This window comes from Pantherophis guttatus, chromosome 2 (assembly GCF_059756535.1).
Source record: "Pantherophis guttatus breed Tessera chromosome 2, ASM5975653v1, whole genome shotgun sequence".
Taxonomy (NCBI): Eukaryota; Metazoa; Chordata; class Lepidosauria; order Squamata; family Colubridae; genus Pantherophis; species Pantherophis guttatus.
In genome coordinates this window covers 174,533,204-174,548,300 of record NC_142064.1, presented here as the reverse complement: position 1 = coordinate 174,548,300, position 15,097 = coordinate 174,533,204, and the positions used below count along the sequence as shown (strand labels likewise).

The 15,097-nt window shown below is 39.9% G+C and overlaps 1 protein-coding gene across 4 annotated transcripts in view; it reads right to left on the bottom strand.

Annotated features, from left to right (window-relative positions):
* CACNA1A (calcium voltage-gated channel subunit alpha1 A) overlaps positions 1–15,097 on the bottom strand; it is a 360,780-nt gene that overhangs the window by 8,408 nt on the left and 337,275 nt on the right. For all 4 annotated transcript variants that reach the window (XM_087887342.1, XM_087887339.1, XM_087887340.1 and 1 more), the window contains 2 exons: positions 11,325–11,517; positions 6,361–6,608 (listed from right to left, as the gene is read on the bottom strand). In XM_087887342.1, coding sequence (XP_087743468.1) covers positions 6,361–6,608; positions 11,325–11,517 — 441 coding nt within the window. The remainder of the gene's footprint in view (positions 1–6,360; positions 6,609–11,324; positions 11,518–15,097) is intronic.

Genomic DNA, 15,097 nt, shown 5'->3' with positions numbered 1-15,097 from the left:
ATAATATAGTGGCGGTTAGATAAGAGCCAACAAAGTGAATGACAACAAGATGAAGCCACTGTGAATATAATATTCCCTTATATAGGAATTAGAAATATTGTAGCAATAGCAATCCCTTCATGGATTACTGCCTTGTTGTGGCGAAGGGGCTTGTGTAGCTCAATGAAGCTATGAGCTATGCCATACAGGGACACCCAAGACGGACAGGTCATAGCAGAGAGTTCTGACAAAACGTGATTCACTGGAGAAGGAAATGGCAACCAACTCCAGTATCTTTGCCATGAAAGCCCCATGGACAGTACCAAAAGGAGAAAAAAAAATGATGCCAGAAGATGAGCCCCTCAGGTTGGAAGATGTCCAATATGCTATTAGGGAAGAGCAGAGGGCTAGTACTAGTAGCACCAGAAAGAGTGAAGCGACTGGGCCAAAGCCGAAAGAACGCTCAGCTGTGGATGCATCTGGTGGTGAAAGGAAAGTCCGATGCTCCCTAGGAACCTGGGATGTAAGATCCATGAATCAAGGCAAGCTGGACATGGTCAAACAAGAGATGAAAAGACTGAACATCGACATCTTAGGTATCAGCAAACCAAAACTGACAGGAATGGGTGAATTTAATTCAGATGACCATCAGGTATACTACTGTGGGCAAGAATCCCTCAGAAGAAATGGAGTAGTTTTCATAATCAATAAAAGAGTAGGAAAAGCAATACTGGGATACAATCCCCCAAATGATAGACTGATCCCAGTTCGAATTCAAGGCAAACCATTCAATATCACAGTAATCCAAGTCTATGCCCCAACCACTGGTGCTGAAGAAGATGAAATTGACTGGTTCTGTGAAGTCCTACAGCACCTTATAGAATTAATATCAAAAAATGATGTCCTTGTCATTATGGGGGATTGGAATGCTAAAGTAGGAAGCCAAAAGATAACAGGAATAACAGGCAGGTTTGGCCTTGGAGTACAAAATGAAGCAGGGCACAGGCTAATAGAATTCTGTCAAGATAATACGATGGTCATAGCAAATACTCTTTTCCAACAACCCAAAAGAAGACTCTACACATGGACATCACCAGACAGTCAACACAGAAATCAGATTGACTATGTGCTCTGCAGCCAAAGATGGAGAAGCTCGATACAGACAGTAAAAACAAGACCAGGAGCTGACTGTGGCTCAGATCATGAGCTTCTTGTTGCAAAATTTAGACTTAAATTGAAGAAAGTAGAGGAAAGCACTAAGCCACTCAGGTATGAAATAAATCATATCCCTGATGAATATACAGTAGAGGTGACAAATAGATTTAAGGAATTAGATCTGATAGACAGAGTGCCTGAAGAACTATGGACGGAGGTTTGCAACATTGTATAAGAGGTAGCCATCCTCTTTGGGATGGGTAAAACCATCCCAAAGAAAAAGAAAGGCAAGAAAGCAAAATAGTTGTCTGAGGAAGCTTTGCAAATAGCTGAGGAAAGAAGGGAAGTGAAAGGCAAGGGAGAAAGGAAAAGTTACATCCAGCTGAATGCAGAATTCCAGAGAATAGCTAGGAGAATGCATTCTTAAATGAACAATACAAAGAAATAGAAAAAAACAATAGAATAGGGAGGACCAGAGATCTCTTCAAGAAAATTGAAGATACGAAGGGAATGTTTCATGCAAAGATGGGCATGATAAAGAACCAAAATGGCAGGGACCTAACAAAGACAGAAGAGATTAAGAAGAGGTGGCAAAATTACACAGAACTATACAAGAACGAGCTTAACATCCCTGATAACCATGATGGGGTGGTCACTGACCTCGAGCCAGACATCTTAGAATGTGAAGTCAAATGGGCTTTAGGAAATCTGAGCAACAACAAAGCTAGTGGAGGAGACAGTATTCCAGCTGAGCTATTCAAAATCTTAAAAGACAACGCAGTAAAAGTGCTACACTCAATTTGGCAGCAAATTTGGAAAACTCAACAGTGGCCACAGGATTGGAAAAAGTCAGTTTACATTCCAATTCCAAAGAAAGACAGTGCCAAAGAATGTTAGTAAGGTTATGCTTAAAATCCTACAAGCTAGGTTCCAGCAATATGTGGATCGAGAACTACCAGAAGTAGAGGCAGGATTTCTAAGAGGCAGAGGAACTAGAGATCAAATTGCCAACATACGCTGGATCATGGAGAAAGCTAGGAAGTTCCAGAAAAACATCTACTTCTGCTTCATTGACTATGCTAAAGCCTTTGATTGTGTGGATCACAACAAATTGTGGCAAGTTCTTAAAGAGATGGGAGAACCAGACCATCTTATTTGTCTCTTGAGAAACCTATATGCGGGTCAAGAAGCAACAGTGAGAACTGGACACGGAACCACTGATTGGTTCAAAATTGGGAAAGGAGTCTGGCAAGGCTATATACTGTCACCTACCTATTTAACTTATATGCAGAGCACATCATGAGAAAGACGGGGCTGGATGAATCAAAAATTGGACTTAAGATTGCCGGGAGAAATATCAATAACCTCAGATATGCCGATGATACCACTCTAATGGCAGAAAGCGAAGAGGAACTAAAGAGCCTCTTGCGGGTGAAGAAGGAAAGTGAAAAAGTTGGCTTGAAACCCAACATTAAGAAAACTTAGATCATGGCATCCGGCCCTCTCAATTCCTGGCAAATAGATGGGGAAGAAATGGAGGTAGTGACAGATTTTATTTTCCTGGGCTCCAAGATCACCGCAGATGGGGACTGCAGCCAAGAAATTAAAAGATGCTTGATCCTGGGGAGGAAAGCTATGGCAAATCTAGACAGCATACTAAAAAGCAGAGACATTATATCTCTACCCTGCGTCAATTCAGTGATGCAGTAGATGTGATGTGCCGGTGCCTGGAGGTTGTGAGGATCTGGATGGGAGTCAACAGGCTCAGACTTAACCCAGACAAGACCGAGTGGCTGTGGGTACTGACTCTTAAAGACTATGTTGATTGTCCATCTTTGGTTCTGGTCCCCCTCAGAATGGGCTCGCAATTTGGGTGTCCTCCTAGACTCATAGCTAAGATTAGAGCAACATCTGACAGCTGTGGCTAGGGGGACCTTTGCACAAGTTCGCCTGGTGCACCAATTGCGACCCTACTTGGATCGGGAGGCTCTCCTCACAGTCACTCATGCCCTTGTCACCTCACGGTTAGATTATTGCAACACGCTCTACATGGGGCTACCCTTGAAAAGTTTTCGGAGACTACAGTTGGTCCAGAATGCAGCTGCGCGAGCTATCGTGGATGCACATAGATACACCCACATTACACCAATTCTCTGCGAGCTGCACTGGCTCCCTATTGGTCTCTGGGCACAATTCAAGGTGTTGGTTATTACCTTTAAAGTCCTACATGGCTCAGGGCCAGATTATCTTCGAGACCGCCTTCTATCACCTAGCTCCCAGCGACTGGTAAGATCCCACAGAGTTGGTCTCCTCCGGGTCCTGTCAGCTAAACAATGCCGGCTGGTGAGCCCGCGGGGGAGGGCCTTCTCTGTGGCTGCTCCAGCTCTCTGGAACCAGTTACCTCCTGAGTTCCGGACCACCCCCACCGTATTGGCCTTCTGAAAAGCGGTGAAGACCTGGCTTTTTCGGCAGGCCTGGGGCCGTTGATCTCACTGTTGCGATCTTGTGATATCCGGCCATGAATGGTGTGAATGGGTTTTAATGTTTTAATTTTTAAATGTTTTTATAATGATTTTTAAAAAATGCATTGTAAACCGCCCTGGGTCTCCGGAGAAAGGCGGCATATAAATTGAACTAATAATAATAACAACTAAGTTGACTTTGAAAAAACAATAAAAATTGCTCACAGCGTGTCTCCCTAAATCTGAAAATTGTAATACTGGCTGAGGATAGTTATAATTTGTTCTACAATTGTTGATGTGAATACTAGAAAGATTCCAATTTTAAAGTTAGCCCAAACTGATTTTCCCAGTCAATGGAGTCAGTCATAGTGTATTTATTTATTTGGCAAGGGAATCTCATTGGTTCCATCTATTCTGTCCAGGGCCAATCATGTTTTTTGTTGTTCCAAAAATAAAACCAATTCTGAGCAAAAATTAAATATGTAGACCCACAATTTGAATAATTCTCAAGCCATCTAATAAATGTAACAAATGCCTAAGTGTTTACCTTTGGAGATACAGGCCATTTGGATAGATATTTGGCAGCTGGGATATCACAAGCTCTATCTTACAATACTCCAAATATCATTTTATGAATTCATTTTAAAACAGCAAGCTTATGATATTCTGCTGTAAAAAAAAAGAATAACATGGGCAAAGTACACAAATAACTAGAACTATTAGTGTACCAAGGCAAATTAAATAGGAGGACAAATTAATTGAGTATTTTTAGTTTAAGAAAAGCAAAATCAGAAAACAAAAACGAATACTATATCAGAAGGATATAAATCTGTAGGTTGAAGAAGCACAAAAATGATCCAAGTTCATATCTATCCAGAATTGTAAGCTATGAAAATAGCTAAATGAAAATCTGGTGCTGGTTAAGAAGAAAGACAAAATAATTGTCTTGCTCTCATTTTATGTACAGAAATTCAGTAAACCGACAAATTGTTTTATTTTAAAACTGGCAATGGAATTGGGATCTGCAAGTGAACCTAAGGAGTGCAGGCAGTCAGGCAGTGTATCTCACAGAGATCTTATATGCCAATACCTTCAGTAGTGGGTTTCAATTTAGTTTGCTACCCATTTTGCTCGTGCACGCGCACACGCGCACAATGCTTCTGTACATGCACAGAAGCTTCTGGGCGGACGGGCGTAGCTTCCCACGACCGCCACTACTGGTTCACCCGATCCAGAGCGAACCGGTAGCAACCCACCACTGAATACCTTGTTATCTATTTCTATCTAGATAATTTAACAGATTAACAGAGTTGGAAGGGAACTTGCAGGTCATCTAGTCCAACTCCCTGCCCAAGCAGGAGACCCTACACTTCTGACAGGTGGCAGTCCAGTCTCTTCTTGAAAGCCTCCAGTGATGAAACTCCCACAACTACCGAAGGCAAGCTGTTCCTTTGGTTGATTGTTCTCACTGTCAGAAAGTTCCTCCTGATTTCTAGGTTGAATCTCTCCTTGATCAGTTTCAATCCATTATTCCTTGTCTGGCCTTTAGGTGCTTTGGAAAATAGCTTGACCCCCTCCCCTCTGTGGCAGGCAGCCCCTCAAATATTGGAACACTGCTATCATGCCTCCCGTGGTCCTTCTCTTCACTAGACTAGCCATGCCCAGTTCCTGCAACCGTTCATCGTATGCCTCCAGTCCCCTAATCATCTTGGTTGCTCTTCTCTGCACTCTTTCTAGAGTCTCAACATCTTTTTTATAGTGTGGTGACTAAAACTGTATTCTGTATTCTAAGTGTGGTCTTACTAAGGCTTTATAGAATGGTATTAGTATCTCACTTGATTTTGATTGTATCCCTCTGTTAATGCAATTTAGGACTGCATTGGCTATTTTTGGCTGCCGCTGCACACTATTGGCTCATATTTAATTGCTTGTCCACTAAGACTCCAAGATCCCTCTCACAGTTACTGCTATTAAGTCTGGTTTCACCCAGTCTACATGTGTACTTTTGGTTTTTCTTGCCTAAGTGTAAGACTTTACTTTTCTCTACACAGAATTTCATTTTGTTAGTTAGGGCACAGTGTTAGATAGGGCCAGAGGTGGGTTGCAACAGGTTCTGACCAGTTCTGGAGAACCGGTAGCGGAAACTTTGAGTAGTTCAGAGAACCGATAGTAAAAATTCTGATTGGCCCCGCCCCCATCTATTCTCTGCCTCTTGAGTCCCAGCTGATCGGGAGGAAATGGGGACCTTCCCCTGGATTGGGGAGGAAATGGAGATTTTACAGTATCCTTCTCATGCCACGCCCACCAAGCCCTGACACGCCCACCAGGCCACACTCACAGAACTGGTAGTAAAAAAATTTGGAACCCACCACTGGATAGGGCCTCATCTCTGCTTCTACCATTGAGAAAATAGCAAAAATTTATCTTACGGTAAAACTGGTGGTAACAAACCCATATCCTGAAAATATACTCTGAGTACCAAACACTGCAGAGGAGAACTGGCAGAGATAGTTGTAATTGCAAAAAGTAGCTGTGATCTTTCAGAAACAACTGATTGGCTGAAACTTAGATACTTAATCCCGCAAGACAATTTTCATACTGAACCAAGGTTGTAAAACAATGCAGACTAATCATCATTAGCATGTTTACACAACAGATGGATAACCGGAATTTGACACTCTTGAAGCAAATAGACATTTCTGAATACTAAAGGCACTTGTTTTAGTCCTTAGAAGCACAATATGGAACGGAAAGCCATACCAACCTGCCTATGAGGCACATGTTCTCGGCCTTCACTGGGTGAACGGGACCATCGTCGATCTCTGGATCGAGGCCGGCTATATTCATGCCTCTCTTGTGAATATCGCTCCTTGTCAGAAGATGTGTGATGGTGATGATGGTGGTGATGATGGTGGTGGTGCTTCCGATCCTTAGGCCTGCCTCGCTCTTGATCCCTTTCTTTGGGAGGTAGGTCAGCTGACTGTGTAGTCAGACTGAGGTCTGTACCCAGACCTGCCAGTGAGAAAAATAAAATAAATTTAAAATCCAATGCATTTGTTCTAAATGAATGATATGGAGGGTATTAAGATGACCTGTTAATGCTCTGCATAACAAGACCAGCAAAAAAGGGAGGAAAGGATGACAAAATACTAAAAACATTGAAGGCACATTTTACTTGGCTTGGATAGTCAAACAGTTGATCATTATATACTTTGGTGTCCAAGACTTAAGATTCTAAAATATATATTACATTCTACAGAGTAAATTGCTTTTCTCGGCTATCTTCTCCCAAGTGAGCATTTAGTTCAAACAAAACTGAGCAAGGAGAATAATTTAATAAATTGGTGTAATGTCTTTTTTTTTAATATATATTTTTTATTTTTTGAATATATATCAATATCAATACATGAACAGTGAAGATCTGGGTATCATTCATTTAAATACAAGTAGTAACGATAGTATTAATATTATTTTTATTTAGATCATACTTATATAATTATAATGTTATTATACACATTTGTTATAAAGTAGGCCTTCATTATTTAGTTGTTCAACATTTTAGTCCCCCATTCCAATGACCATAACAATATCATTAAAACATACAAAATGTCACCATCTTTCAACATCTAATCTTTATATCTAGTTATTACTTTTAGTATATTATATAAAAATATGCAGAACATTCCCCCATTTCTTATTTCTGCCTCAGTTCTAGCTCCTAATAAAGCCAATCTTGCGTTACATAACATTTCCTCTATCCATCATCTCTTGCCCATTTTAATATTTCAATTCTTATTCATTTTTAATTTGCCTCCCAAATTCTTCCCTTGGGTCTTCATCTCTATCTACCACTTTCCTGGTTAGCTTAGGTATTTCTTCCCTCTCTACTATCTTTTGCTGCCAAGACTCCAGAGGATCTGCGCAAATCACTATTTTCTTTTCAAAGATATCTTTCTGTTTATCCAGTATCATTTTTTGGTCTTTTAGCATGTATTTTCCCTGAATTGCTTCATAAGTTTTTATTGTCTTCTCTTTCTTATCTTCTTGTTTTATTTGTTGCTTTGTTCATTCTATCTTTTCCCCTGGTCTCTCTATTATCTCCTCTATTTCCTGGGCTTTTTGATCATAATTCATTATGTCTTGTGGAACACTTTCTAGCTTCCCATTTATGATATTCATTAAATTCATTATCTCCCTGTGATTCCTTGTCATGATATCATAAATGCTTTGAAAAATTCCATTTTTTTGGGAAACCCACTTATTTCCCCCTGCTGAAACATCTTGTCTTCTTTTAATAAGTCCTAGTATAGCTCAATAATCTGTCAGTGGTCTATCACTGCCGCAGAGTCTCAATTATCTTTGATCTCCGAAAGTCGATCTGAGAACCATTTACTCAGTCCAGATGTTGCCCCTGAGGGAATACAGTAATATAGTTCTTTATGTCCCACAGTTAGTCAATTTAGCTCTTTTTAGGTAATCCAGGAATATTTCCAAATGTCTCCTTAAATCCACTCTATAAATTCAATCATAACTCCTGATGTTTGAAAGGCACTTTAATTAGATGCCTTCTGTGTTTTCACCATTAGAACTCTAGTAGTCTTGGAGCAGTTAAATATAGAGCAATTGATAGCACAGCAGATATTATTTCCACATTTTCCTCTGTCTTATCAGTATTTTTCCCAGAGTTGTAGAAGTATACTGTCTATTTCATTCAGTAGTAGATGACACCTTCATTCAGCTTAACTTCAAGGCTGCACAAATTCTAACAGGTTCCGTTTGTGAACAACAGACATAATCAAAATTCTAACAGGTAATTCCAGCATTTTAAAATGCCTTATTGCCAGTAAAAATTAGAGGTCCAATCTTTCTATGTTTTTAAAGGTTTTGCATTTTCACTTCTTGAAATATTTTCTTTTGGGTCTGTATTTTTTTTCTCTGTAATTGTTCGCCTCTTAAACAAACTTTCCAAGGAGTCTCTTTTCCAGAATTAATTTTCTTTGAGGTAGGTTTTAGATAGAAAAAACTCACCTCACCCAGTTACAGACACTGTTCATCTACACTGCTCCAGCACATTCTTATTTCTTTGGCTGCCCCAGCTTCACAGCAGCCATAATGGCTGCTATTCCTCTTCGTTGTCAGCTGAGAGGGAATTAGCCCTGGGTCAAACAGGAGAGCTGCCACTCTCCACGACCTGCAGGACACCCCTCCACTCTTCGTCACCCCTACAGGGTGACTGTAGCCCCTTATGGGGCCCTCCAGCAGAGGGATTCGTCGCAATTTCGTGGAGCCCCGCTCTTCATGTCCGACAGCACCGCAATATCAACCAGAAGTTGTAATGTCTGAACTTGGACCTCCATGCAGCCAAATTAGGATTGCTTTTCAGTGAACTCCCAACTCAGATGGTTAGCTGATGAAATATTTGAAATATGCTTCTAAGCTGTTTGAATATTCACTAGCTAACTTCATACAGTAGACTAATACTAAATTGGGATTAACAAAACATATCACTATTCACATAATATTTATTTATTTTATTGGAGTACCTGACTCCCAGGAACTCTGGGTAGTTTATACCTCTAACACTAGAAAACAGAAAAATGAAAAAAAAAGTGTATCCTATGCTGTGTCCAAACAAATGAGACCAGTGGTGAAATCCAAATTTTTTTTACTACCGGTTCTGTGAGCTGGCTTGGTGGGCATGTTGTGTCTTGGTGGGCGTGTCTTGGTGAGCGTGGCAGAGTTTAGAGTTAGAGTTTATTAGATTTCTAAACTGCCCTTCTCCTGGAGGACTCAGAGCGGTGTACAGCCATATTAAAACACATAGATATACAAAATTTAAAACCAATTAAAATCGAATATGTAAAAATTTGGCCCCAAAATTAAAGCACACATACACCCATTATAAAATTCGTATTAGGCCAGCCTGGCTTGCTGGAACAGAAGGGTCTTCACGGCGCGGCGAAAGGTACGCAGGTCGGGACTAAGATGGACTTCTAGGGGCAGCTGATTCCAGAGGGCTGGTGCCCCCACAGAGAAGGCCCTCCCCCTGGGTATTGCCAGTCGGCACTGTTTGGCCAATGAGGAGCCCCTCTCTGTGGGAGCGTATTGGCCGGTGGGAGGCCGTTGGTGGCAGAAGGCGGTCTCGTAAATACCCATTCCCACCCCATCTGGGGCCAGACAGAGGTGGTATTTGCTGGTTCGCCGAACTGCTCAAAATTTCCACTACCAGTTCTCCAGAACCTGTTAGAACCTGCTGGATTTCACCCCTGAATGAGACCATATTGTAGTTCAGCATGATGGCCTGATTCACACATTGTCAAATAATGGTTGAGTTCTAACAAAATGCTGAACTCCAACTTCCCTTCTCTCAATTTTAACCATTTTAGTGGTTTTGCAGTGTTATGTGACCAGGGCTCTAAATTAGTGTTTGGAGAAGACTAGCTTCTCCTCCAGAAAAAGGAATACGGGTAGTGTTGTTTGTTTAACAACAGTCTTGAACTCTGGAACTATGATGGCCTCAGAAAAGGTGCTTTATGGCCCATAAGACACTTTTGACTATTGCAAAACATTGCAATACCATTTCTGTAGTCACATGATTGTCTTTTGGTGCTTGGCAACCTGTTCACCAGTTGCCAAGGGCCCTGCATTCATGTGATTGTCATTTACAAACTTCTCTGCCAGAAAGTCAATGGAGAAGCAAGCTGGAGAAGTTGCAAACTGCCGCTGCCTGTCAAGAGGGACTCCCTCTGATCTCTGGGGTTGTCTGAAAGAGCTGTCTGCTGAGCGAGTTGAATTCCTTTGGCGGGCTGCAGAAATGGACATGAAATCCTTAAGATTTCAGCTCCATTCAAACAACCCATCAAAGGAGTTCCCTTCTGTGCACAGAGGATAGCTAAGCTCCTTCAGCAGGGTGCAAAAATTAAGCTGAAATCATGTACCCCACCAAAGCAGTTATTTGTGCATGGAGAGGAACTGAAATCCTTTGGCAGGCAGCTCTTTTGGCCAGCCCCAAGATATGAGGGAGCTGAAAGCAGACAGTGGAGAAGCAATGTAGTAAGGTAAGGAGTGCAATGTCTCAGGTGAGCGGGTGAGTGGCTGGGATGTCTGACACAGGCTGTGTGTTGAGTGTCTCTTCACTTAAGGACTGAAAATTCTGTTGATTTTGGCAGGGAGGCTTTTCAGCTCCTGGGCAGAACCTCCTAGGGTCTCCCACAACCTCAAGACACACCACGCTCCTTACCTGAGACTTTGTTTGCTTAACAACCAGTGAGATTGCTTATCAACCAGAACTGGAAATACTGGGATTATGGTCATTAAGCAAATCAGTCACATGGACATCTCATTTAACTGTTGTTTTACTCAATATCTGAGTTTCCCGTCTCAATTGTGGTTTTAAGTCGAGGGCTATCTGTGAAGACTCTTGAGGAATCATTTCTGTCACTGAACATTCAGACGTCTTAAATGGAGTTAGTTAACAAGAGAAGGGAAGCTGGTATATTCAAAACAAAGAATTATTTTCAAGCATATTTTTCTTTCCAAAATTATCAGTAAACCCTGTCTGGCCTCATAGGCTTTCTTAAAAAATAAAAACTATGGGAGGCTGACACCCAGTGTTTTCTTTGAAATTATGTCCATCTGAGATGAGAGGAGAAATAACTTCCTGGAATGCCGCAGGCTTCCCATTCCCTTCCCTAGGATAGACTTCCATTTGTCTTGAATTGTTTTTACCTGTGTCCACATCAGTGTATCGACTCAGTGAACGTTCTGATGTACGGTGGGTCCGCTCCCGTCGGCGGTGATGTCTCTGGCCATCCTCTGGAATTACTCTTTCTACAGAGTAATCATCCAAGCGTGTACCTTTGGAGCGTGAGTGGCCCAACATGGAGGCAGAGCGTTTCATGGGACTTGTATCAGCAATGGTCTGGAGAGAGATAGAAACCCAGTATAACAACATTAGGGGAGCCTTACAAGAAAGCAGAAGCCAATAGGTTTTGTAAAGTGTGGGATAAAGTTACAGAAACAGGCTACTATTCAGCTAAATATACTCCAGCCAGAGAAATAGAATTATATCCCATCAGGCTGGTTATCCAGTGCATCTTTCTGTAACACGTACAAAACTATGGGATATATAAAACTGTTGATACATGTACCAGTCTCTCCTGTCATTTGTTCTATGCCTAAATTATGGATTAGGACATCTTGTTACATCCAACTGAGAATCCCTCCTTTTCCAATGAACTCAGGAATTCATTACGAATGTAGCTAAGAAGAACACAACTGCCAAACTGCATTCTTGCATTCTAGCTCTCTTGAATGAGCTAGAAAAGAAGGCATATTTTATATGAGCGCCAACTCAGCAGAAGTTTTTTTGGTTATGGATGCTCTTAACGAGATAAAAGGATAAATTACTTTCTCTGGTTAATCTCATGAAAAAACTTTGGCCAAAGGAAATACATGTGAAGAGATTACCTATTGCAAAAGAAAGAAAAAATATTCGCATCCTCAGATTAAACAAATTAAATAGTATTCCATACACACTATAACCTAGTTCAAGCTTCCACAGATAGAAATGTTGGGGGAAGAGTAGCAATGAAATGAACTTTGTACCAAGGCAACTGAAGCTCTGTCTCTCTTGTGTACATGTGTTGTCTGTGTTGTGATGCTGCAATGTTTCATCACCGATGAAACCATCAGATTCTCTGACCATAGACTGCCCTTCTTTTGCTCTCTGCATATTTTTCTTTGCCTCTATAATTCCTTTGTGTCATATATCAGATCATCTATTTCATGAATCTGGGTAGAACCTTAAGCACAGTGAGGAAAATTAGATTTAAACAATCTTAAGCAATCTGCCTGAAGTCTCTATTTAAATAAGTATACTTATATTGTGGTTGCAAATATATTCAGTTATTGTGCTACTAACTGCTGCTTAAGAAGTTACTTAAAGCTAGTAACTCTGTCGCATGGTTTGTTGAATTCTAGCTATTGTTACTATGTTCCAGGATTTGTAAACTATTTATTTCAAATGTCATAGCACTTTAAGACTGGAACCAGCATCAATCAGGTAGATGTTTTTTCTTCCCTCTTCCCTATTTCTAACTACTGACTTTCAATTTGTTTCAGGAATATGACAACAGAAAGTCTAGTTTATAGGATCTTTTCCCTGTTCCACCTAATCATTACAGAAATATGTTCTGCCAACATTTCTTTTTCTGCCTTGATGTTGCCTTCACCTCCTCCTCCATCCCTAAATGAGATTGGCTTAAATCATCCTTAGTTGTATCCATGTAGCTGTTCCATTCTCTGAAGGTTTCTGTTAGTTTAGTTTACCTCCACATTTTTTCTTGAATGATGGGCACATTTTTGAACAACACACTGTGTTTGATTACTCACCATTTTAACATCAATGGGGCCTACATAGAGGCATTTTTTGAAATAAAGATTATACTGGAGACCAATGCTTCTCAGCTTGTCAATTTCTTAAGTAATTTTTTTCCATTAAAACTATAAGGAGAAAATAGATGGAGCTGGAAGTTTGGCAAGTTTTAAGCAGGGAGAACGTCTCCAGAAACACATGTCAAAGGATGATCTTGTAACCCAAAAACATTAAATGGAAGACAATAATTAATAGAAACATGAAAAATTCTATGCTGCACAGGGGAAACATCCAGTCACATACACATAGCCACCTGGTCTCTTATTTATCTTTACTGCTCTTCATGACACATATATCAACTTTAAAAACTGTCAGATTTGGCTAGGCCTGCCACTTTGATACTTTTTTTTTTTTAATTTGATTTATATGCCGCCCTTCTCCAGAGACTCAGGGCGGCTTACAGTGCGTTAAGCAATAGCCTTCATACTTTTGTATATTTTTATACAAAGTCAGCTTATTGCCCCCACAAACTGGGTCCTCAATTTACCTACCTTAGAAAGGATGGAAGGCTGAGTCAACCTTGAGCCTGGTGAGATTCGATCTTACTTTAATTGCAGACAGCTGGTGTTAAATTACAGTGCTTCGTCTGTTGAGCTATCCAGGCTCAAGAGAGCAGTTCACTATGCTCTAGAACTGCTCAGCGAGAAACACACTCAAAAAGTTTATTTGTTAAGCCTTAACAAAGAAAAGGAAAGAGCCAAACCTTGTAATCACTGCAGGATTTATGAACTTTCTATTCATGGAAGGCTTTTGTCAGTGCTGCAGCTTTGGAGAATGGGAGGAAAATGATTTTCCAAATTCCTTTTTCTCTAATTCCCCATTTCCCAGCCTTCTGGGGAAGATTTAGGAGGAAGGCACAAGGAAAATGCCATCCTTCTTTCCAGACACAGAAGCCTCTACAAGATGATCAAAGAGCCTTTTCTAAATAAAATATGTACAAGATCTGCAGCACATTGTGATATTTTAAATTATCATAATGTGAAAAGTATTGAATTCCACTAACGTGACTCGGGTTTAAGTTTAAATTACATTTTGAAGTTACAAAACTTTATAGTTAAAATGCAACACGCATTATTCATTGGTAGGTTAATAAAGATAAAAGCAATAGTAAGTATATACTGTATTTCTCATCTACACTGAGCTGAGATTTGTAAATCTAAAATTGACCAAATAATATTTGCATATAGTAATATGTAGCATTGTTTATCTAAAGTCTTACAATTACAAATAAGGTTAGGCAATTTGAGGGGGTTGAATAATTAAAATTTTCACATTGTCATAAAATAACTGCAGTGTGAAAGCTTACTTGTTAATGAGAAGATTGACAAGATATATATATATATATATATATATATATATATATATATATATATATATATATATATATATATATATATATATGTCATAAACCTTTATTTAGCTGAAGACAAAATGCCAAAATTGTCTCTCATCATCCGTCCTTCTAACCATCCCTCTCCCACCCATCCCTGTTATCACTTCAATTTATCTTTTTTTTTCCTTTCTGAGCAAGAGGCATACTTTCAAGTCAAGGACTGTCTTGCATATATCCATGTTTAAGGAAAAAAAAAACTAACAATGCCTATGAAGTCCTTCAAGTTCATAAGGCTGATGGTGGCAGCTGATGTTTCACTGTATGTTGGATTCACCACTCCAACCCCTCAATTTTTGGGATATATTCAGATAATCCTGTGACTGCCAAAGAAAATAATCTTAGCCACATTGCCTTCCCTATATTATGAATTTATATACAGTAGTTTTAATGTTTTGTTTCTCTAAATGTGTCCATACTGTTTCAAGCAGGAGGTACATTTAGGTTTTATTATCTAGTTAAAATTAAGACTTGCAAGTGTCAGCCTAATAGAATATTTTTCTTAAAAAATCAGTTTGTTTGAGATTGCAGAATGTAGAAAAGGGATGAAATAGAAAACTAAAAGTTGAATCTTGGAATTTCTAGCAAGTCTTGAATTTTTAAAAAATGTTTTATTGTAATTTGTTTGTTGGGAGACATCTGGAATCATTGAGAGTTGGGCAACATACAAGTTTT